This window comes from Rhamphochromis longiceps, linkage group LG11, assembly GCF_057381845.1.
Source record: "Rhamphochromis longiceps isolate RC_006_pf linkage group LG11, R_longiceps_female_GT1.1, whole genome shotgun sequence".
Lineage (NCBI taxonomy): Eukaryota > Metazoa > Chordata > Actinopteri > Cichliformes > Cichlidae > Rhamphochromis > Rhamphochromis longiceps.
This window is the reverse complement of record NC_140567.1, coordinates 14,394,962-14,420,426: the sequence shown is the minus strand read 5'-3', so window position 1 is coordinate 14,420,426 and position 25,465 is coordinate 14,394,962. Positions and strand designations below refer to the sequence as shown.

Genomic DNA, 25,465 nt, shown 5'->3' with positions numbered 1-25,465 from the left:
TTAAGTCATTCAACAGACTTTATATATTTTCATTAAAAAACCTGTTAAAACCCAAAGAACCTTAAGTTAAAATGTGATATTATTAGAATTAATTTTTTGTTTTTGTTTTTTTGGAACAATGAGGAAATATACTGAGCAGCAAGGAAAGGAGGTAATAAAAGGAGACTTACGGTGTAGAGGTAATCGACTCGCCGTCGCTTTCTTCGGCTGCATTGGTGTAGAACTGTAACAGCTCATCTTTCATGGACAGGTCATGGCGCAGCTGAGACACCTATAAGGAGACGACTGACGTCAGAAGAAGATGGGGGGGGGGGCATGCAGGACGTTCAGCTCATCACAGACATACATTATTACACAGTTCCCACCACCAAATACTGAAGCACTGATGAGCACACATTCGTTGTTTACCTCCTCTCGTATGTGCTCCACTTGCTCCTCCAGCAGTTCATTCCTCTCACTGAGGGCTTTGTTTTTCTTCAGCAGTGACTGTCCGATGCGAGCCGCTAACTCCAAGTCACGCTCTTTCTGCAGAGACAAAGCTGCGTTTAGCAAAATGAATTTCAATAGTCTAAACATTTGCAAAGACCCGTGTTAGTAATTTCCCCCTGTTTCAGGTCTACGTAAACTAAACCCCTCAACCATTAGCCTAGTTTAATATATAGATGCTTGTTTCAGCTGCTCCTTTATTAGAAAAATGGGTTTCAAGGATCTGTATATTTGATTTAACACAGTTTTTACACCAGACAACCCTTCTTAGCGTGTATCAGAATTACTAAAACCAGCTTTAAATGTTGGGTAAATTCAAATACATCAGTGAAGAAAAGGACAAAACAAAAGAGAGTGGCAAAAGCAACACAATATCCACAAATCACTAAATATGAACCTCAAAAGGAAACCTTTGTACATCAGCCGCACTGGAAAACTCCCGTCAGTCAACATGAGGCAATAATTAAAAGCTTATTGTTAACTAGCCACTCCTGTTTCTATCACTACATCAACAGGACTATTTATTGTACTATTAAAAGCTACTAGCAAAGCAAATACTGCAATAGTTTCATGTGCTACAAGAAATAAAAATAACTGACATGATCAGAAATATACAGATCTGACATTAATTGCGTTCGCAGTAATGGAAGTCATGTGTTTGGTGATGGTGCTGTTTGTCTAAGCCATGCTTTCACAATGCTGTCCGGTTGCTCAGGTTCATACTTTAACAGTGACGTCACCCTGTTTTCCTCCCTGCTTTACATTCTGTTGGTCAGCGCAGTCAGCTGAGGAGGATGAAGTTACATTTGAATATCAGCCGATGGAAACAGCTTTTATGACGTTGCTTTCTTTGTCGCAACCCTGATAAATCCGCCCGCGTTTTGACTATGACATAACACCATGTGACCGAATGGCCTTGCAGACCCTCTGACAGTGTCCTGGGTTCCTGGTTATTCTACTTTATTGAATTTTACCTCTTCCAGCAGTCGAGTGACAGCGTCAATGTCGCTGTAGGTCTTCGTCATCTGGCCCACTCTGTCAGCACACAACACTGCAGACACAGAAACAGTGAAAGCAACTGAGTGCTGAACATTTCCAGAAGCTTTAACAGTTCTTTTTTTTTGACTATAATATAAATCATGTTATTAAATCATAATCTAGGCTGATTTCATGTATGCTTTCATATCATTCAAGCCAGAAAAAAGCACTATGGGCAGCTTTTTGGGCAATTTATTGCCTCTTTAAAGATTTTCCATTTTTGTCATACATGCAGATACCGCCAAAGAAAATTAAATATAACATTTAATATAATAGGAAGAGGATGGATGCTTTAAGGAGTTAGTTTCTATTTTTATACCTGACAAACATGACCTGTATAAAAGTAAATACTTATAAACATGTCCAGTTTTGGGATTTACTTACCTGGATGATTGAGCATGCATTAAGACATTTGTACAATAATGTGTTGGAAGAAAAGGCCTCATATACGGCTCATAGTTATAACGGGTGTGGGCTGTGGGTGTGGAGTGCATTAGCTTTATTTATCTACATGCATATGCCCGGTTTTACAGCCCTGTGCAGCACACAGCGCAGACTGGACTTGACAGCACTAAAGTCATGAAAGCATAAATACGCCAACAATGACCCTCTGCATAGCTCAGGGTTTTTGTTCCTAGCAAATGACTCAGAAAAGATAAGTTATTGAATAGTGACACAGAGGGCAAAGTGAAGGGCCACGCCTCAGCCATGCTGCTTATTATTAACTCCCTCAGTCCTCAAACAGAGGAGTTTACATCTGTATGACTTCATAGTTTAATTTGGAAACGATTCATAGACAGATAACCTGCATAAAACAACAAAACCAGCTTGTCTGTTCCTTGATACCAACTTGTTTCATTCAAATTGATTTAAAAAAAAAAAATTATAGCAACCTTTTTAGAAAGTATCTTCACTTGTGAGTGCAGATTTTTTTATTTATTTTTTTTAAGTTTCTACTGCATGAAAAGTGAGACTTTCATAAATGAACATTGCTATAAATTCCTGTGGAAATGCACATTAACAGCAGAAACTTGGGGGCAGGGAAGAATGCTTTCACACCAAGTTTCAGCCTGAAAGGACTGCAGTTCACCCCCATACCCCTGCTCAGGCCCAGGGGAGCCTTTAAAATGTAAATGTTGTAAGCTATACAAATGCAAATCATAGTAGTATGGAGCCATCAAGCTCCACTAGTTACACACATTTCTAAAAAGGTACCAACTCCATTTTAAGATCATCTCTTTTTGATCAGGCTTATTTTAGTTGTAATCCCATAAATTGTCACTGATAGATTTGCAATATGTCGGTAAGCTCACCAAGATAAATTATGTTATTTGTAACCAATAATAAATTGTTAATAAGTAATTTCATCAACATGCTAAACTGTGTGACGTTCTGGCAGAATGCAAAAGAGAGCCGGCCAATGTAAACAACAGATTTTCATGTCCTTGTGTGGTGCAGTCCTCATATGACTGCTGGAAACAAGGAAAAGGATGCTTGATGGAAATAGAAGTTAATAATGGATTAAATCCTTAACTAAGTAAGCTAACAAAGGTAGGAAACGTTGAAGCACTACCAAGGCATTTTATTTGATTAAATAAGGGCACCTTGGCTTGTTTGCCCTTTACTTTTTGCCAAAAGTTTCACGGGCAATTTCAAATCAGGTCTTCACCTAAACCCTGCATCTTATTTCTATTTATTTTTTATTTATTTATTTTTACTGTTTTTGTCGTTTGTGCCTTTTGTGTCATTTTTTACAGAGACAATGATAAGCGGATAGGTTCAGTACATATAATGTTAGGACTATTACCAAACCCACATTTGTCTGCTAGCACTACAAGTTTATTATAAGTTAATTAAACACGGGATCTCTAAAGTCAGGAAGTGTTGTTCTCTCACGATCCGGATTGCTTGGGTCACGTTTCAGCATAAAAGAAGTTGTTGAGTTACAGATATGGACTGAAACCTCAACTGGCCTTTTTGTGTGAAAACGAGCCGGTTGAGAAGGTTCAGGAATGTTATGCTTCCTTCTGGATGCCTCATTTTGGAGGTTTTCCAGGCATGCACATGTGGAATCATGCACCTGCTGCATCTCATCTCTATTGAGAGGAGTCTTGGGATCTCTCTGGAGGAACTGGAAAGTGTAGGGAGAAGAACGTCGAATATCCTGCTTTGCCTGCTGTGAGCTGACTTGCATAAGTGGAGGATGGATGGATGGCACTAGTGCACTGACATGCCAATATTCAAGCTACCTTGATAGTAATACTAAAAATAAATGGAAAAAAAGAAAACACAGTCCCACTTCAAAGAGGTTGATCACAAAAGGCTAACTATCTGTCAGACACAAGTGTGTCTCACACACACACACACAAAGAGAAACATCCACGCTCAGTCTTTTCTCATGTTTGCGTTGCTGAACCACAAACTTACTGGAATAATTTGGTATGAGGAAACCTGTGTACGTGCACTCACGCACAGACACAGAGACACAACACCCACAAGACATTTATTTACTTGATATCTGGCCTAATAGAGGACTCTGCTGCGGATAGTGAGCGTGCAGCCTGTTTACCTCCCATCTATCAAACTCTCCATGCTGACTTGGTTCCATGGTAACACTCCACCCAGGTCAAACGGCTAAGCTGAAAAAAGTGAGGATGGTTTGACTAACAAAAGCTGATCTGACTACAGAAAGTCTGTCTATTACTGACTGACTTTAATAAGCCAGTCGGGTGAGAAACAGGCATTAAAGACAAACAGCACAGGTTAGAGAAGGTGACTGTAACCTGGATTATCAAAGAGGAAGCGTAACCTAATTCTGAGAGGTGAGCAGGATGTTTTCTTGATATATTATCCAAAGTCTGGGTAACTTAAGACACGCACACACCATCTCTTTCTATTTATTTTGCTCCAAGACGATGACAAAGGAAAGGGGACATCAGACAAGTGGTCCTATTCAGCAGCTGTGAAAACTATGTGGGTTTTGGAGATATGTAGGACTAAAGACAATCACCTTAAACACAGATATCTGATTTGGTGACTCTGTATTTAGAGCCATAATGTAATCAAACCTCCACGTGAGCACACCCTCGTGGCCTTCGGTTTTGTGTGTGCAGCAGAAGTAGTGGGTGCGCTTGAAGTCTGGAGTTACAGACATTATAATAACCTTAATTGTAGCACACAGGTTCATAGAAAAGAAAAGAAAACAGAAAGGAAGCCCTGTTATTGACATTAATACCCCAAGCACAGCCTGTGTAGACCATTAAATACCACGTCTTTAGCTGGAGCAGCACGTATTTATCTTAACAGCCACTGCAAAACATATCCATGTAACAGCAGCCGACGTAAACGCGCTGACCAAACACTTCACACATTATCGAACATTAATGCGAAGAGACTTTTTTTTTCTTGCTTAACAAATTGGCATTAGAGTGTATGTGCAAATCCCTCATGATGCACATCCTTCTCCCTCATCTCGTTTTAAGGATCCCTGAAACAAACCCTAGAAGGATTAAACACAGAACGAGCGCGTTTGCAGTTCAAACTGCAGCCTGCTGGCTCTTCATATCAAAAACAACAGTCACAGCTGAGATGAAAAGCCAAGCCCATATTTGAACTTGTCAGCCCAGCAGTCAGGTGAACCGTGCTGTGTTGAAGCCAAACACACAAATAATCAACATCAGGGAGAGTACCCGCTGGATGAAACCACAGCCACAGGAGATATGATAGCCTACAGATGCCTACAGGAAGGTTAAATGGCGTCTGTTATTTTTATATAGTTCCAAATCGTATAAACAGGTGTCTTACTGCACTGAGTGATAAGGATTAACAAAAGTAACATCAAGAGATTTAGTCACATCTCTCTGCTACCTTCACACAGAACTTGCTGCTCTTCATCCATTTCTTCATCCCCTTCGGACCTTCCATCACTGGGAAAACTGGTATATTCTTCCTCCTTCTCCTTTTCTTCTTCTTCCTGCTCTGTGCTGTCATGTTTTGGCAAACAAAAATATTCTTTATCCTCGTTCTGCAAATCCAGATTGTCCTCATCGCCATACAAGAAGAGTGCCATCCTCTCCCCTGATGCTTCAGCTAACCAGATACAACGCCATGGTTTCTACCTGTGTGTGTTTTAATCTCCTAGTCTGTGTGTGTGTGTATGTGTGAAAGTATGCAAACAATGCCTGACTGACTCTGAGTTTCTCCCTAAATGTCATGTGCCTCTCTGTGCACTCCATGGTACATGTCTGGTAAAGCCTGTGTGCGTGGACCTGCTTGTAATTGAATTTCTAAGCGTGTGTGTCATTTCTATGGCAGCTCAGTGAGACAACCAAACTCCTCCCCTTTTTCTCTGTGGCCAGTCAGTGAATGGCCTTCTCCACTCTGCCACAAACATCGGGTAAACTGGCACACTCCCTCAGGTCAACAATGTAACAAACAATTTAACAAAAAATAGGTTAAAACAGATTTAATCAAGCAGATGAGGGCATTGAAAATGCATAATATTTATGCCTTTAAGTCTCATCTGTGTTATCCATCCAGTGGTTTACTAATGTGCGGTCGCTGTGGTTCAGACCAACAACAACAGAGACAACCAAAAGAGAATTCTCCTTGAACAATTCCCAACAAACACCAGTCACTTTACAATCCCCCCCCCCCCCCACCCTTAAAATAACTTGGTACAGTCCTGCTCAGCTCTATGGTGACAATAGGGCAGGGCATAAAATAACACACAACCTGTTTCCAGGGCTGGGCCAGACACACAAACACACACCTTCACAGGTGAATGTTTTTGCATACTATAGTTAACGTGCAGACAGTGTTATCAAGAGAGTCAAGAGATAAGCAAGGGCACTTTGAGCTGAGCTGCTTAGAGATTTTCCATGAAGTCAATCAGAAGAAATACTGAAGAATAAACTCGTTTCATGAGACAGTGCATGAGACCTACTTGTACAGCCATACAAATTGACCCTACAAAACACAAGGCACTGTGAACCCTAATCTTGCATGAACTGCATTTACAAGGTGAGCTATAATAAAGCTACTTTGGGTTGTTCCCCTTTTCCCCAGGGGTCGCTACTGCGGGTAGCTTCTCATGTTTGATTTGGCAGATTTTATACACCAGATGCCCTTCCTGATGCAACCCCAAAGGCATCTGTGTCTCCTTCTGGCTTGTTAGCCCAGTGTGTGATGCAAAAGCAAAAATATTTCTTTTCATTGAATGGGGACATACAGGAAGTGGATGACTAAGACACAACGACAAAAGAGTTTGCAAAGAGTGGACAGGCAGAGTTTCAGTTTGGCATCAAATCTCATGCCTCAAGTTCCTGAGCAACAAGACAACCGCTGACATGAAACAAGCCGTTCAAAAACAAAACAAAAAAATTCCAGCAAAGCTTCACAACATTTCAAGAGTTTAATAAAGACCAATAAATAGTTTGATGGCTTAAATTAAACCACAAATTAACCAGTAAATTTGTGACACCAGCTTAATGGTAAATTTATAACCTTTATCGCAACATTTAAATAGTTGCGGTGGAAGAGGTGAGGTAAAAACATAAACATTTGAAAGAAGATATTACCATAAGACACCATAATATTCATTGCATGTTAACAAAAAAGATTAAATATATATATATGATCTATGTCAGTGCCACATGTCTGAGCTGAGCTGTTGAGAGGGGCCAGTCTTCAAAAATGACACATGAAAGAAGCTCCGTCTTCTGCTCATTCGTCCGCGATCAACTGTTATAATTATAGTAATTGGTCTAGAACACTGATGACAGCTCAATACTGTCCCACATGCCTGAGTAACTCCGCTCAATGTTCCTATGGATGCTTCACAGCAGGCAACAAAAGAGCTCTGGACAAACACCACTCAGTGTCTCCAGGCAGCGTTTACCTCCCCCATTGTTTTATGGTCGTGTTGACTCTTAATGCTCCAATAGTTCTCACACTTTAGCTCTCATGGAAACATAATATATTGTTTTGCAATAAGCTCTGAGTCTTTTATTCAAAAACCAAAAAACTTTTTGTTTCGGAAAATGTTGACTTTTGTTGTTAATCCACTTAAATGGTGCATCAAATGTACATTTTATATCAAATTAAGTTAAGAAAAACCCTCCCGAGAAATTGATAATCTTCAATAAGCAAACGTAAGACTTTCACACAAACTGAAATATGTAAGCTGAAAATTTTCAGCTTACATATTTCAGCTAGGGACCGTAGACAAGGTACATGGACGTAGCTACTGTGATATGAGAATGGGCGGGCTTGACCATTTCGTACCACGGATAATCCTCCTGTTTGAAACACCAACATTTACAAAATAGACTTAATTTTTTATTCAATATGACCAAAAATGACTGACTGAGCTCATGAACTCAGCAGGAAAGTTCATGAAGTCAAAACTGAGCACTGTTTTCACATAGACTTCTGTAGGACAAGACGTCTTTTTGCAACCACAGTAGGGCTGCCACGATTTGTCGACTAGTCACGATTACGTCGACGATCGTCGACGACTGATTTAATAGTCGACGCGTCGTTTGAAGCTTTGTAAGATCCCAAAAGACGCAGGAATAAGTAGCAGGATTTAAGAGTGTAATAACGGACTGAAACAGAAGATGGCAGCACTGCATGTACAAGGATGCCAGCTGCCGTTAAACCCCGAAGAAGAAGAAGAAGAAGAAGCAGCTGTGTCCCAGAATTCATAGCGCGGCCCAGCTTCGTTTCCAACAATGGCGGCAGCTAGTTAGTTTTAATATTACTCTTATTATTCTTTCTGGGTCACAAAATAAACGTTTAACATATTTTCAGCCGAGAATGTAGCTGTGTAAACCTCAAATATCGGCTCAGTTTATCAGGACACCACATATTTTCAAAAGCGCTCCGACGTTTTCGGAGACGTCTGTTACCCACTAGCTCGATAGCTAGCCGGGGGCTAGGTCACTAGCGCGGTGAGAACACCGGACTCCCGGCAAATTGTTTTCAAACCCACCGCCGTCTTTCGCTACTCAGGTTAAATACCGGTATATATGAGTCACTTAGATAAATTAAAAATGTTGTTGTTTGGCTTTTTTTTTTTTTTTTTTTTTTTTTTTAGTATTTTATTTGTTCCTGAGTAAATCGGTTTGTCTGAGAATAAAGTTATAGTTTTTACACAGCTGAATAAACTTCAAGCAGACAGCTGATTATCAGAAGTGTGAGATGCTGGAGAATATACTCCGTTGTCCTGTTATATTTTAGATAGCAAGGAGTTTATTAAACTTCACCGAAACAATCTGCAAATTTCATTAAAATTGAATAAACTATCATCTTGTCTTTATTTTTAGTTAGCACCTTAAAAGCTTAAAGCTGTAAGCTAATGATAGTTATATAAGAGCAGATGCTGCTGGTGCAATAAGCTGTAGTTTTACGTCCAGTGGATGATGATCTGATTAGTCGACTAATCGCATAAATAATCTGTGACTAGTCGACTATCAAAATAATCGTTTGTGGCAGCCCTAAACCACAGCTATCGCCACCTGGTGGCCTTGAGACATAATGCAGGTTTAAGGTACTTCCATATCCAGTCTTTAAGTCTGACGTCATTAGCCGTGTCCGGGTCCAAACTCCTCTTCAGGTCCCAAAGTCAAACAAACACTGCGGCATCACTGAGAGTTACAAACTGTCTGAATTCTTTCACCTTCAATAAAATGATCTGTGTGGCTACCAGGTGTAACAAATTTCCATCTAAAGATGATATACCAGGTTCTGACTGAGGGATTTGTGAAAAAATTAAAACGTAAAGCTCTGCTATCACTTCTGACATAAATGAAGACAGAAAACTAAACAGTAGTGACGTTTGTATGGTTACTGAAGTTGGGCTAGCTGGTATATAACGATGTGCTACGTGGTGGCTAGCTACACAGCTATGTTAGCGCGTTAGCATAATATAAACATACTGAAGCTGGAGGGTGAGCGCTAACTTTTTTCCACTCGATAAAAGTTAATGGAAGGTTCCCAATGATTAGGGACGAAGGTGTCTGCACGGCAGGATGCTGTAAACGGACCAAACTTCAGTCAGGAGAACAACTGAAATAATCTACCATCTACCGTACGAGGTTAGTCATTAATATACTGCTGCATGGGCTGGGCTGTAGTTACATCGTAAGGTTTTAAAAACTGAGCTTTAAAATAGTGGTAGAATAGTGGTAATAAAAATTGAGAGAGGCCGACAGTGATCACCACCTTTTTTTTTTCCCTTTAGGGGCTTGTTCAGATTAAATAGGACAAGATACAAAAGCATTAAGAAACGTTGAAAACCCAACAACCTTAATAAACGCAGAGTAATTTGGACTCGGAAGCAGGGTTTATCACGTTATCACTTAAAGATTGGATTGGCTTCATCTTTTTCTGTCATCTGCGGCAGGCACACAGGCCCTCTGAAGTAGCTGACGTTCACAACATTGAATATCACTTTATGAACCTGCAATTTGTCAAAGCTCCAATTTGAATAACACTGAGGTATTAAACAAACATTGACGTTATAGTTTGCATTGTTTCTTTTTGTCTCTCCCCTCACACACACACAAAAAAATGGTATCCAATATCAAGTATTTTTCTGGGATTTGCTGTCGAGCTTGAAATTCAAATATTGTTAGAACCATCTCTTACATTCCCAATCGAAAAACAGGGCCCTTTTATTTAGCCCCAGCCCCAGTCTGAGCCCAGCTGTCCTGGTTGTCCTCTGTCCATGAAGCCATTTGTTTGAAGGCCTCTGGAAGTGCCAAAAAGTCGTTGTCAGGTTGATATCAACAAGACTGGCTTGGAGGAGCATGCAAATCATTGGGCTAAATATAAGCCAACCTACTTCCTCATCCCTCCCCAACATAAAACCAGCTGCGTATCTATTTCTGCCTCGACACTCCATGAAAAGCTTTATCAAAGAAGCCGTGTGTCCCTTCTCATCCAGCATTTAAACATTTTAACACAGTAAACCTACCGTCAGTGTCTACCAGGCAATATCAGTTCCTAAAAAAGACTGGAAATAAAAGCTATACCAGCTGGCCACATGTGAATAACATTTAAGCTGCGCAGCTCAAACTGGGAATCCATCTCAAACTGTTATGTAAGAATGCATAATATAGGACAATGAACTCATTTCTCCTCCAACATCCATATTAAGTGTGCAGTTTAATGATGTCAAAATACAAAAAGTGCACAAATATGTGCATGCGAACAACCAAAAGCAAAGCAATTACTATAGGTGAGAACTACACGTATAGCATGAAATCAGTTACATCCCACTTTAAATAAAGGGACCATAAGCAGGTGCATCATAATTAGGGAGCAAAAAGGACCAAGACGAGAGTAGAAAGACGGACATGTTTGTGAAGAAAGAGTAGGAGCTAAAAAGCACTAAAGGGTAACAAGCGAGCCACTACTGCACCTTGCTGATAGTGACACCTGTCACATGACCATGTGGATCAATCTGCAGATTCAATCTGGTATTTAATCATTTCAAGTCACACACTAAAGCTACTTTGAGACAATACCACAGGATGTTGTAACACACTGGAATTCAATACATAAAGGATCATTTTATAACGTTGCATTAGTTTAAGCTTGTTTTGTTTTTAGGTCTCCAACAGGGGCTGATATCAGCTAATATCAGCTCTTCATTAACGCTCCAGCAGCATTTTCTAATAAAACAAGTCAGCAACCTACAGTGAGGACACCGCTTGACTCCACAGCACCATCTGCACAGTGCACTGCTACATGTGCTACAGTGAGACCTCAATGTACAATAACGACCGAGTTGGCGCCGCTCTGCTGGACAAGCTACAGATAAAAGCTTTCATTTTTGTGCATATGAGCAGAAACATATACATGGATGCAAACTTAGCTAAGACAGGTCACAGATCGCAGCAAAGATCTAAACAGCACAGATCTAAACTCGAAACCTTATTTCTAAGCAATTACAGGTTTCTTCTAAAAAATCCTGCTCTTTGTTATGAAATTATCATTTACTGCAGTTATGTCATTGAGACTAGATTATTGTAATTTGTTACTTTGTCACCATCTCCACAACATAACCTTTATTCATTTTATCACTATGTGCTAATGCCAGCTACCCGCTGCATCAGCAGGAGGGAGCTGGCGTTAGCACAACAAGATCTCTAGTTGTTGTCCAGAAACACAGGAACCACCATAAAGTCCAGTCACACCGCCAACACCTAACACCCACAACTACTACTTGGCTCTATATTAGGAGCCACTGACTCACCTTCCAAACACCACCTATTACAGCACCTACTGTTTATAATGCTGCTCCTCTCTGTCCTTTCCACAACACCTACCTTCATGGTTTTGCTGAGAATGCCAAGCCACAAGGTGACATTCACGTGATTTAAATAGGAAAGAAACTAGCATACATTCAAGCGGATCCCAAGAGTGAGTTACTTAAAAGACAGTAAATGTATATTCAGTGTGCACGACTTCCTCAAAGCACTTCAAATATGTGTGAAAATGAAGCCAAAGAATTCCCAGCTAACTTTCCAGGAAGTCCTCCATGCCTGTGCTTTGAATTGGTTTCTTTTTAGATAGATTGCAAACAATTTGACATGTTGACGTATGTAAAGTGCAGGAAACGGCTCTCTTTCTCCATTGTAGTTGCTCTTATCCCATTTTCAGTCTCAACTGTTCTGTACTAATAATGTCTTACTTGGATACAATCCCCACAACAGCTGTCTAAGTAACAGTCTTCCACTTGAAATCAGCTATCCAATAGAAGCTACTTACTTGCTACATAAAGAAATTAGCCTCTTTCCAACTCCAGGAAAGTGTCTGGCTTTTCAGCTTGTACATCTTAATCCACACTGAAGTGCTCTCTTACCATCAGTGCACTCTTCATAGTACCAGTCCAGCTCGTAGTAGTCTGCCTTAACAAACCTCTGGCCTCTGGTCTGGCCTCGTCTCTTCATCCTCACTGCTCTGACAGACAGATGTGCCAATGTCCCAGCATACTTAACTGTAGCATCCCAGTATGGTCAGAAACAAGCATCTGTCACTTTAACTGGTTTCCAGTAGAGTCTGGTGGTCAATAGGTCAGCATCTCAATTCTTCTTTCTCAGCATGCTTAGCAGATACCAGAATGGACACGGTTACTTTAGGTAAGAATCTGGTTCTCATGATCAGATTTCTTTTCTGTTCCACACTGAGTAACACCAGCCCGTTGCTGTGTTATGCTTAATTTAATGCACTGCTGGTGCCATTTTTGGATTTCATCAGTCAGAACCCATTATTTGCGTCATCAGCTGTCAGCTGGAAAAAACACCGAGTCACTTATTTGTATTTTAGTCCGTCAGGTAGTCTACCATTTTCAGCAAATTTTCCATCTTCTGCCAAATATGTCCCTCATCTTCCTTATTTTCTGTCGTCACATTTCCAGAGTCACTCCAAAACAAATCAGAGCAAATAATCAGGTCCATCCACTTATAGCTTCATGTCAGGCCACCTTCGGCTGCTGTCAGCTGTTACTCTGGCCATGTTCGCAAAATGACCTTTTCCTTCCCTTTTGTAACATTCTTTAGCTCAACACATGGACAACCGCATCTCCAGCAATGACTCAATAAACACAGAGATACAGAGAGCAAGGCAGCAGCAGCAGTCACGGGTTTTGCAGCAGAAATGATGAGAATGACGACACAGTGGGATGGGTGGGCTAAAAGGATGTCTGTAGCCAATGGGGGGGGGGGGGGAATTTCACCAGCTTCTTCCCGCCCACCATTCACATGTCAGCATTTCGCCCTCCCTCCTCTCCTCTACTTTGTCCTTCTGTGTCGTTGTTATGGAAACAGCCTCAGACTCCAAAGCCTACGGCTGAGCAGCATGTAGATGCAGAGAAGGCAGTGTAGCGTTGGCAGGGGTGACGTGGCTAACTCAAAATGAATGAACCAAAATGGGGATTCTGGGATTTGTCATATAGGGAGTGATGAAGCGCATGCATGGGAGGCAGAAAGCACGTGAGAGGAACCAGTGAGAAGCACATTATGAAACTACAGCGTAAAGCAGCTACATGCTCACAGGATGGGCTAAGACAAGGCTAACAACATACTGTGAACCTGCTGCTTGCTAAAAACAGCCAGTGTTTCTTACAGTGTGAAAAAAAGCAACTGCTGCTAACTAAGTGACATGCATGGTTTTATGCTAATGTGCCAGTAGAGTCATATAACTGCTTACTCATGTAATGTAGTAAGGTTGCATAAGACCCCATTACAGGATCAGTTAGAGCTGCTTGCCAAGTGAGCCTGCACATTAATACATGTATTATCATTGCATTTATACGTATCTGTGCGCTGCTATTTGATTTCAGGTATGCAGTTGAATCAAAAGATAAAATAATAGGAAACAACGCAATCCCGAACATACAGCTATTCTAATTAAAACCTCAGTCTTTTTAAAAATGACATCTCCTACATGTTATCTGTTACTCTGTTGACAAAATATCCATCACCAGCTGAGGCTGTGAAACAAATTTACCAATCAGACAGTCTACAGTCTTTGTTACGTGTGCATTTTATGTCATCACAGCATGGATTTGCCTTCGATCGGTCAGCTGCCTCATGTCACAACCTCCTCACACTCATCCTTCTCAGGCACCAGATCGAATCAATGTTTACTCGGATGATGCAACAGCGTGTACTATATCCCCCTCCCCCACAGCGCTCCTGATTAAGATGCAAGTTGGGCTGGACTTTTCATTATATAAATGCTTAAAAATGGTAACACGTTGGCACTTTGTGATGGTCTGTACAATCAGACACTCAAGATCAGTTGAGCTTTACCATTAAAGATCTTAGCTCATGTATCACTCCTGCTTAGGGTGCCGATACAGAGCCATCTCCTTGAAGCAGATGGGGATAGCTAGTAAAAGTCCAAGTGGAGATACAGATGATGACAAATCACAGTGATGGTATTGACTGTACAGCAAAAAACTATTTTCATGATTTGTAATAATGGCTCTTCTGCCCCCTCGCTATCACCTGATAGGCTGGTTCTCTGTGATGAATGTCAATACTAAATTGAAGGTGCAGGCAATGGGGCACCGGGTGTATTTGCAGCTCTTGATTAAGCCTATTTATAAGATGCTTGGTTTATTTTTAGAACATGTTTTACCCTGAGTCACTATTCCAAGTAGACATGAGTTAGATATTAATAATTAATTGTGAAAAAAAAACAAAAACACTTTACACTCCCTTGGTTTGCCATGTGCAGTGTTTGCACATGTTATCACGAGCCTGTGCATGTTTGTTTAATTCAAATTGTGTGTATGTGGGTCTGTACGTGCTCTAGCTGGCACAGATTGCAATCAAAAGCCACAGTTTGATAAGGCAAGTGCTGACGATGGTATAAAAAAAAAAAACCACACAACATGTGCACTGAGTGCACGAAAAAGTAAAACATTAACCAGAGTGAGATAGACAGCAGTTATTAATTTTGTTTTGGCAACCACGGTCACTTGGTTCACCCACACTAACGGAGACATCAATGGAGTCAACACCCTCTCTCATTTCCACAACATTAACGTTGCCATAACACTCAGATCTCTCATTGTCACTCTCCAACAACAGGACACGCGTGTTATTATATTTTGAAAACGCAGCATAACGAACTTACAGAAGTATTTGAGGGTCTCCTCAATCTGTTCAGTAGTCAGGTCAACGGCAGCGTCAGGGCCCAAGAGGGGAGTGTGCAGCCAATCATCTTGGTCATAACCGAAGATGGTGTCAGCCCTCAGCTTGTACACCGGCAGTTGTTCTTCCAATAAGCTGATAATCTCGAGCTCCGGCAAATCAGTATTGTTACACACATCTGCACAAGGAGAGAAGACAAAGTGAAGAATAACTGCTGCTTTCTTTGGAAATATTTACTTTCACATTTTCATCAAGTTAGTGGACACAGGAAACACCAGAACTTCTGAGTTATTCAATTTAGTAATCAGGACAATATATTTCATTTAGTACACTCATGCAGTCTTCTGAACCGGAGGGTGTATGAGGCCCTCTAGTGGCCCACTGAGGAACTGGTTAGGTTTTAATCGCAGGAAAAAGAAAACCAAAAAGGAGACCAGCTAAAAGTTGAGTTGGTATCCCTAATTAACCGTAGCTTTGCGACTGTAAAGGCTTGAAATGAGCTAGATGTCAGACATTTCTAATCATTTTTATAAAATACTGGCTTGCCAAACAGTTTAAATTAAGTTTGAATCCAGTGTTGTGCCACATCCTTATCTAAGACAATAAATAATTTCTCTGCCATAATTAAGCCCATTATTACCCCGAAAGAGATAAAGATGCCATGCATACCAAACAAGATAAAACAAAATCAGGTCTCCAGTCTCTCTGCAGCCAACTGATACGAGATTAACCTGCTCAGACATAATAAATAAACAGATGTAAGTAGGTGTCGACTAGCTGCAGGGCTTCCCTAGTAACCTGAGATCAACCGTCTTAATTTTTTCCTATATTTTCCTGTGAAAAATAAAAATAAAAGATGTGAAATGTATACATCTCTTACATAGTTATAGCCCAAATTGGGATTGCTCTCTGTATGGCCTCTTTCTTTATCATTTTAATAATTACTGGGTGTTTTCAGCCCTTGTATGACAGCTGCAGTGATTAGAGATAGTAAAGGGAGATGGATGGATGACATTACACACCACAAAAGTTCCAGTCAGCTGGGATTTAAGAGGGGACTGAAGGATCGAGGCACGTGAGCCCTAACCACCGAGCCACTCAGTTGTGCTCTCTTTTTTCCCCCTGCACAAAATCAACAGCAGCCTTCCTCTGTGAACCACTGATTCACAATTGTGCTCTGCTGTGCAAACTTAAATAACCTTACCTAAGCTTTCAGCTATGCAGCTCTCTGTTCACACATCACTTTAGTGTGCTATTAAAAGCGTCATCCATTTTTGGCTCTATTAGAGAACACATTCTCTCTGCTTACACACAAATCAAGTTTTTTCTTTTTCCCTCCTCCACAAATATAGAACAGAGAAGCTCTTGGACTGACAGAAGGAGACTAAACATGGGAATTAACATACAGTAAAAATAAAGTTCTTTGTTTCTTTGTTCTGTCTCTCTATCTGCCCGTCTGTCTGTCTGTCTCCCCAACAATGCGCTCTTACAGTTTTTCTAATGCAGACTGAATGACTGACTGTGCTGAAAAGGGGAACACACACACTCACAGCAGAGGCTGGGGAAACATTTAGCAAGCACAGCCAGAGAAATTTCAACACAGATGTAAGTGCTGAATACCCAGTTCCATCAGAACAAGTGACATTTCACAATTTTCTGGATTTTGCCACTTTGTGCTGCCTCTGGTTTGTGTAAAAGTTCTCTGAGTAAGATTATGATTGATTAGCGCATCTCTGGCAGATCATTTGGTTTTACGCAAAGTACAGCAGCAAATAAAATTATATTGACACTGAAGTTTTGTAACTGAAGTGTATTAAAAGCTTTCCTGCAGAGCACAATCTGACATTATAGGAGCATGAATTCAATATACCTAAATGTACTGCAATATTTGGATTCTGATATGAAACATGAACAGTAAACTGGGTGATGTTTAAGAATGGTAACACTGCAAATATCATCCAACAAGGTTTTGAGCTTTGTTTAAAGGCAAAAAGAAAGGCAGGATGAAATATGCGTGTGTGTGTTTTCTGATATTAACCTACATAGAAAATGTATAAATGTTACAGCCATTGCTCCTCCTCTCTCTGCAGCTGTAGGTACCAACTGCCTGTGATTTGATACTACTGAGCATTTAGGCTCAGACTACTTTGTGTCTCCATGGTGTGGTGGTTTACACATTCGCCTAACAAGAGAAAGATCCAGGTTTGATCCTGGGAGGAGAAAAAGTCCCTTTCGGTTGCATCAGGAAGGGCGTCCAGTGTAAAAATTGAAACAAATGGGGCTCCCTCTTAGAATAGGTGAGCAATGAAAGCAGATCACCTGGACCTCTTGGGAAATGCAACAATTATACATATAAAAATATTTTTGAAATTATTTTTTCATGTGACAGAAAGAAGATCACACAACTGACCTTTACATTTACTATGGACCATTTAAAAAAAAATCTGTATTTTTTTTGTATCGCACCGTCTCTTCATAAGAGAGTGGATAGTAAAACCTTTTGAAGTAAATACAGAGGAGGCACAAAGCACACAAGCTGTGAGGACACCACAACAAGAAAGTTCAAGTTCAAATGTAAAAATAGGCCTGTCACACAGTCCGTCTGAGCGATAAACACACCGCCTAACACAGCGAGCAGGCTACGAAGACACAGAGAGGGTTTTATCATATTAAAGGAAAGCTACTGACTGACTAGGATCAGCTGAAATGTTAGCAGTCACGAGTTGTTTGTGTCAGACCGTTCAATCTCCCAGACATGACTTTCAAATCTTTAACTAGAGAGCATAGATCTGAAATGCAACATGGCTGCCTCCTGTTGACCAAAACAATGCACTTCTGCCCCCTGAGGTCAAGGCTTGAAAAGCCAGGGTTTTTTCCCCTTCTTCCTAAAACACACTCACTGACAGGCTTTTAGCCGTTTAAACCTGGAAATCTTATCTTTTACTATAAAACTGAACCCACATGACGACATGTGACACTTTTGATTTTTCACAGATTGAAAGAATTCAAACATAAAAACATTTCCTTTGCAAAGCCAGCTCTTTAACACCCCTTTCAATATACAAGGTTAAAAAGACAAGAAAGCAACAGTCCCCGACAAACAGATAACAAAAGGGATAGCCAGAAGATACGGCGAGCAAGCTGTCCAGATGTTAGTCAGACTGCTCATAACTATCACTAGAGATGAGCTGAAACTGCTAGAAAACCATTCTCCACACAGCGTACTCACTCATGGTGCCCGAGCACGACAACCACTGCCCCCCTCTTGCCCTCCAATTACATTTTCCAGCGATCCTGGAGAGGGCAAGGTCGCAGGAAATAACACAGAAAGAGAGAGAGGTGCCGGGAGGGTGGGAAATGGGAAGAGCAGAGTACTAAAAGTTTTAGAGGACAGTACAGAGTGCAGGAGACCAAAAGAGAGGCGGTAAAAGAGGGAGGGAGGAGCGGCCGGAGCCAACCAAACTGGTCCCATCATGCTTGACATGCCAATGACGAGAGATCACATGGACCGCCCCACTCTCTCACTTTTCCACACTCTGGCAGCCAACAAACCCAGCTGGGCTCTGCACACAAGCTGAAAGCCACACACACACTACTTTCCCTATCCTGTATAAACCAACTGTGGCCACACCAGGTCTGATGCTGCTCAAGCTCCATTACTAAAACACTAATATCAAGAGATTGGGCCTTTCAAGATTTTAAAAGTGTGAGTGTGCGTGTGCTTCGAGGTGTGGTGAAAACACAGCCTGAGCCAAAAGATAATAAACTCAACATAAAGGAGATTTTGCTATATTAGAGAGCAAGTGTTAAACTACCACAAAAACAGACCAGCGGAAAAGGTTTCTCCTCGTTACAGCAGTAATCACAGTGTGTGCGCGACAGGAGCAAAGCTCCAGCAGAAAACCTGCCAAAACACCACTCAAGATTTTTCCCTGTAATCCCACAGATCCCAGCTTTTGGCACCAAACAAAGCTCGATATGATTACATGTTATCCTAAGCTGATGCGTAATAGTCTTGGAAGCAGACTAATAGCTGCACTAATCAGTTTAGAATCACTAGTTACCAAACTTCACGGTAATGTGAGCGATTAGGGTGGTGCACAAAGTAACCGATCTTTGAGATGTTTCATTTTAGAAATGAGGTAATTTCAAGTAAAAGGAAGTACAGAAGTTGGTGGGTGGTTTGATGCAAACTATAATCCACTAACACTTAGAAAATTGCCTCCATTTAAGTTGTAGTGCTGCTCTGTGGAGTTGCAGCAGAGTGTTATCCAGATTTAGATTGCAGCACAAGCAGCTGCTGGTCACAGAGGGTGCACTCGTGAAATAAAGCGCAGTAGTACGTCAGTGTTATCAAATGTCACCGGCAGCTCACACATCTACACGTGGGTGGCGAACCAGGGTTTTCAAATGTCACTAACCCTGTGAATCTGCGCCTAGTGTGTTTGCTAAGGTGTTATTTTCTTTGTAAATAAAAAGTTTATTACTAATAAAATAAAATCCCTCAAGTCCTACCTGACAGGTTGAAAGTAAACATCTTGAATGACAAACGTAACATGGGATTGGCTGTTGGATTTCCCAATAAATCATTACAATTTCCATCAAAGAAGGATTTAACTGTGGATTATAAATCACAAATATTTGGTCAAGTGACTCCCACTCTTCCAGGACAAAAACCATGCAAAATTCCACACAGCAATGCTTCTCGTTTGGTTTGTGCAGTTAGTACAAAGAGATTTTTTTTTCATGTGCATATATTTTCTGTGGTTGCCTACTATACTTCTGATAACCTGAATCACAGAGCAAAACCAACTTCCTTTGTGTAGAGCTCAATCGTGCCTACTGGTCAAGGGATGTTTGCACGAGATCTGTGGTTCTGCTGTGGGGTCTGGCACCGGATCATTTGAGTCCTGTGGGATGAAAGATAGTGGTCTCTATCGAAGGGGCTTGTTCCGGGGCAAGCTGAAGATGCTGCATCAGATTGGGATCAGCGCTTTGGTGTCTTGGTTTCTGAAGCTGTTTGTGAACTCTCCAGCTGGTGGAGGAAGCAGCTGTCGGGGAGTGCCGGTGATGTGTGTCTAAGTAACATCCACGAATGTTGAAGTTACACCAATCTGTTCTTAGTAATAGTGCGCTTAAAAGTAAGAATCCACATAATACAAATCTGTTTACTTGGATACAAATGTGAGCTGGCGATTTTGATTAGTTGGTCATCCTGTGGAATGACACGGCAACGCTGCATCACACCGCAAGCGACATGGCAACCAGAGACCACAGAGAGTCAATCCCGTTCGGTGACTTCAAGCGACTATGGGCAAAATATTCGCTGACGAGACAAAGTAGCTGTGACTGGAGATATTTTTTCAACTTATATATCTATACAAATACAGATGCAGGCAACAGGAGTCTGGAACGTTCACAAGTGACCAGCCGTTGGCTACAAAGCGATGCACGACGAGCCAATCGTTTCCAGTGTGGACGCAGCTTAAAGGACAGCTTTAACAGACAAGAAATGGAGGGCAAAGGAATACTTTTCTTTAGACATTAAAATACATAAAATATGTAAACGCTTAACCCTAACCCTTAATATCATCAGCCAGAATAGTAAAGAGGCATCAGCTTCACAGAACATCAGATACAGTATGTAAATATCTGAAATCACTTATTTGTGTTCCATTTGTTTCCAGATGAGATCATCTGTCTACATCTGGCACAAACTCAGTGCATATTTTATAAATGTTAAATTCAGATTCAACTCAATGTTAAATATTTTTCAAGTCCACAGAATTGATAAAATCCAAACGAATGAGGTTCAGTTTGTTCTGTAAAGTGTGCAGTCAGCCAGTTGTTCTTGCTGGATTATTCATAGTTTTTTATGTACAAAAACATTGTAGCCATAGCAACCCTCAGTTTATGTGTATAGCAGCCCCTCCCCCCCTGTCAAAATTTTCCACTCCATGATTACACTCCCTCAAACAGTGACTGCACTGGTCAGACTGACTAGCTCACAGAGGCTAATCTCCACACACAGTGTTTTGAGTGCTTTACTGAGGCTCTGGTGGGTCAGCACAGGTCCAAACTCGTCTTTGTGAAAACACAAGAAGAACCCTGCACTCCTTTGAGAAAAAACAAAAATAGCAGCACAGTGGATGTTTCTGCGTGCTGTGACTGGATGAGAGCCAGGGGACCATACCCATCAGATCAGATTCAAACTCCGTTTTTCCACTTGCCATAACTTTGCCAGCCGCTTACCAAAGTTATCCGTCCTCTGCCACTTTTCTATGTGTCTGTTTGCTCCCAATCGTCCTCTCCACATCAGACATCCCATAATTTCACTGTTACTCAACTCTTTACATCATCGGAGGCTGGTAACCACGGAGAATTCATCTCACACCCAGAAACTGCCGCATGGCAATGAGCTGCTCTATTCAGCTCATTGTGTTCATTCATTCGCCCATACCCACTCCCACACCAGCTCTCTCTTTCTGTGAGAGACTCAAAGAGAGAGTTGGAGAAGCAGAATGACAGACGGAAGGCTGAGAGAGGGAAAGATGAGGACACAAACAAAACCACTGCAAATTTGAACACAAACCAGCAGGTGGCAGCACTGTCCTGAACACCTCAGCCAACTTTAAAACTGGGCTGCTGTAGATCCTACCACAGCTTTGATTTTGTAAATACAAGTGACCTGTTAAAGAATGAGCCTGTCAGCCTGAAATCAAGAACTGGGTTTCACGTATATGTTAAAGAAAAAGAAAAAGAAAAACACCGTCCTTTTGATTCAAACAGCATGCATTAATTATGCATTAAAGCCAACAGTTAAAGGAAAATTAAGTTAAGTTAATAAAGAGCAATAATATTATAGATTTATAGGGCTGTTTAGGGTATAACAGACTACCTACAAAAGTCGGACACTGACTTTTAGCGAATAAGCTGTCATATGAATGTACACAGCACTGTGGGGTTTCAGTCTTCTAAAAGTCCATACCAGAGAATCACCGATAGAGGAATGGGTGATTTAAACATCTGATATATCGGCAGATATTTTCTACTTTAGACACACAAAGCATAAACATAATCCTTCACTTTTATTATGTGAAGTAATTTATTAGTCCTCACTAAGATCGCGTTACAGTGCAGTTTAAAATTAATCTTTCTTTAATTATACAAGTCAGGGATTACTCGTTTACGCTTACGAGCTGCCAGCAGGGAAGTGATAGAGTGCCCTACATAACACTCATGACATGGTTAAAGGGCGTTTCTCCCATCTCTCTCTCTTTTTTTAATTTATAGGTGATTGTAAATGCTGATACTGATATATCAATAAATGGCTGCTATTGACCCCCATTGACATCGGTCGGGCTCTAACAGTAAATATAACACTTTTCAGACATGCAGTTCTTTCCATTAATTCTTCTTTAAGCACTTCGGCCTGTTTTCCATGAAAGTTTAGATTTCGCAACATTTATGTTTCACTTTCAAAATGATTGCATGTTTTTCATGGGATTTGCTCAGCTCTCTTAAAAACATGATTGTTGGGCAGAATACACTAAACACCAGTATCGTCAAATTCATAACAATTCACAACTTTCCATTCGGTTCATTCAGTTTGTAGTGGATCTCTAAAGGAACAAAAACTATCATCCCTGCTGTAGACCAAGAATGGCCCTGTTCTCTAGAATGGATAATATGAATCGCCATTTATATTGGGTGGGTGTTAATTTACTTTGGTGGCCTGCCCAAGTAAATTCTATATATGGGGAAACCCTACACTGCACCAGCTACAGTACATGTGTGTACCTGGTCACCAATAAGCCATAAGCGCAAACCTTTGATTTGGTCATGCTGAACGAGCAGAGGTGCTCTGTCTGGTGAGCTGGCAGTCGATTTGACTCTAAAAGTGTAACTAAATCTAAATATGAGTATGACTTTCCTACATGACCTTTTTGGTAACATAAAAATAAGCGAGACCTTGCTGTTCAAAATAATACAAGGAACTGAGATCATGCCCAAGGGTGGAAAAAGAATGTCTTTGGGAGGGTCTTTTCCTGTTGCTCCTGTGAGTATGAACGTTACACACTATTGTGCTGTATAAGTGCTTGGCATCATTTATGAAGTGCTGAAGTAGCTTTTTAGCCAGGTTCTACTTAGCTCCCTCTCCCTCCCTAATGAGCCGCAGAATCCCAACCTCCTTTAATCTAGACTTCTGCATGATTAGCATAGCAAAAAGAAGGAAAGAAAAATAATCAATACTCATTAATTTTGTATGTAATACCAACTCAATTAAAAGTGTCTGGTGGGTGTTCTTCCCAGACTGTAAAGAGAAAGGAGAAGGGCCAGTGCACAGCAACATTTTGGACACTAGTGTCATCCTGCTCTATTGAGGAAACAGTCCACTGAGAGCTCTTCTCTCTTTCACATACTGGCTCACACACAGCTGAAGTCCCCTGGAGCTGCTTCACTGACAGGATGTTACATTAGAGAAGGGTCACAGAAAAGGGACAGTTTCTCACAGCTCCAAAGGCCTCACTCTCATCCAAACCACCTCCATCAGCCTGCAGTCTTCCTAACACCTTACTCCAAAACCATTAGAGACTGGGGGCTGGCATTACTGTAAACGTTTAATTGGGTTAAATTGTGCTGTACTGTGTAACTTCTATAATACATTAATGCAGCCAAATGGACTTGTAAAGGACCAAAGGAGATCATTTCTGACAGATGAATTATACACATGTCTGCACACAGTGCTGATACAACAGCGCCAAATGGGTTCCAGTAAGTTTTGTCTGCCAACAGTTATAACATATGCATGCAGCAATTACCAGTAATGGTCTCAGCATCTGTGTAGGTGGCCGTGAACTTCTGAAGTGCAGCCTCACTGACATACTCCTCCTCTTCCTCCTCCTCACGGGCCAATCGGCGCGCTTGGCTACGGAGCTGGGATGCGTGTATGTGTTCGGAAGGCTGTTTAGGGGGCGGGGAGCAGGAACAGGTGGGGGGAGTCTGAGCCCTCGGGTCCAGCTTGGCGCTGAGTGATTACCGATTAAAAACAGGACCGGCCATGGACCAAACTTGGACCCGCCGAAGCAGAAACTGAATTAGAAGTGTCCTGAGCGCATTTATTTGACAGGGGAGGACGGAAATGGTCAGGTTGTCTCACCAGCAAGGCACAGACGGGGCAGCTGCGAAACCAGACTCCTGTGATCGTGCAGAGACAATGTCTGAAAGACAGGACAAAGAATTACATTTAGCAACGCTTATGTTAAAATCGCAGCGTTTAAAAAGCAAAATCATGTAAAACAAAGCACAACATCTCACCAGCTCAAGTTAAAACTGTGTGTTTTTAAATATTATTTAGTTTGCCCTGTGAAAACACATTTAGATCCTCTCTTTTTCTCAATCACACAAGGGCAAGCTGTAGTATTTATGGACATGGTATCACACTTCTCTGCACGATGGATGATTGGCTAAGAAGCAGTGCACATGCTCGAGTGTAGACAGTGTCATAGACATGACTTTAACCTGTCTTATCAGCTGGTCAGGTATACCGCTATGACCTAATGTAAACCAGTTAAATTGGCATGTAACTAAAATTATGCCCGAGGAGGTTATAATTAGGTTTTTATTTTTACTTTAACAGGTTGTGACTCGTGGGTAGATAAATAAATACATGGATTAAATGAAATACTAGAAAACCCTCTCAGTATACTGTCAACGCCATCCAGAGCATCACCTCAAAAAAATGCTTCTAAATCACATACTCCAGTATAAGGAAAACCAATGTGCCAATGTGACGCAGTGGATAACTACCATTAAGTCACTGTTTAATTAAACTACAACAATTCAGCCACAGCATCTATGATAAAAGGAAACCTGGGAAACAAGCTAAAAGGCAGACACAAGTCACATCACTCTCCAGGCTGCCAAAGCAAGAGGAACTCATCTACGTTTCTCTTTAAGCCATTCAAACACACTCACTCCTGATCATCATTAATTAAAAAAAACAAAAAAAAACATGGAGGTGTGGTTTTAAAACTCCCTTTCCCTCCCCTGTATTTCCCCACACTCCTCCTTCTCTTTCTCACCATCTGTCTTTTTTTCCACCAAGGCCTCCTCTCAGAAGTACTGAGTAAGATCTCATTGTGGGAAGCAGAATTTAGGTCACAGAGTTTCCATTATTTAAGGGCAAATGTACATCATAAAAGGCCTAAATATTGTTGCTAATGACAGCAGTCTCTGCAAAACATACACCAAGCCACAGTTTGTAC

At 41.1% G+C, this 25,465-nt stretch overlaps 1 protein-coding gene across 6 annotated transcripts in view; it reads right to left on the bottom strand.

Annotated features, from left to right (window-relative positions):
• Nucleotides 1-24,230, bottom strand: part of trak1a (trafficking protein, kinesin binding 1a) — a 346,028-nt gene extending 321,798 nt beyond the window's left edge. For 3 of the 6 annotated variants that reach the window (XR_014913745.1, XR_014913746.1, XM_085422427.1), the window contains exons 1-4: nt 5,392-5,871; nt 1,461-1,537; nt 409-525; nt 171-271 (exon numbers count right to left, since the gene is read on the bottom strand). Coding sequence is in view for 4 of the 6 variants with exons in the window: in XM_085422427.1 (XP_085278553.1) it covers nt 171-271; nt 409-525; nt 1,461-1,537; nt 5,392-5,593 (497 nt within the window). In the remaining 2 variants the exon portion in view is untranslated. Of the gene's footprint in view, nt 1-170; nt 272-408; nt 526-1,460; nt 1,538-5,391; nt 5,872-12,397; nt 13,202-15,180; nt 15,376-18,426; nt 18,576-24,019 lie in introns of those variants that run through there. The other 3 variants (XM_085422431.1, XM_085422429.1, XM_085422430.1) reach the window with 3 other exon arrangements.
• Nucleotides 24,231-25,465: the final 1,235 nt, after the last annotated feature.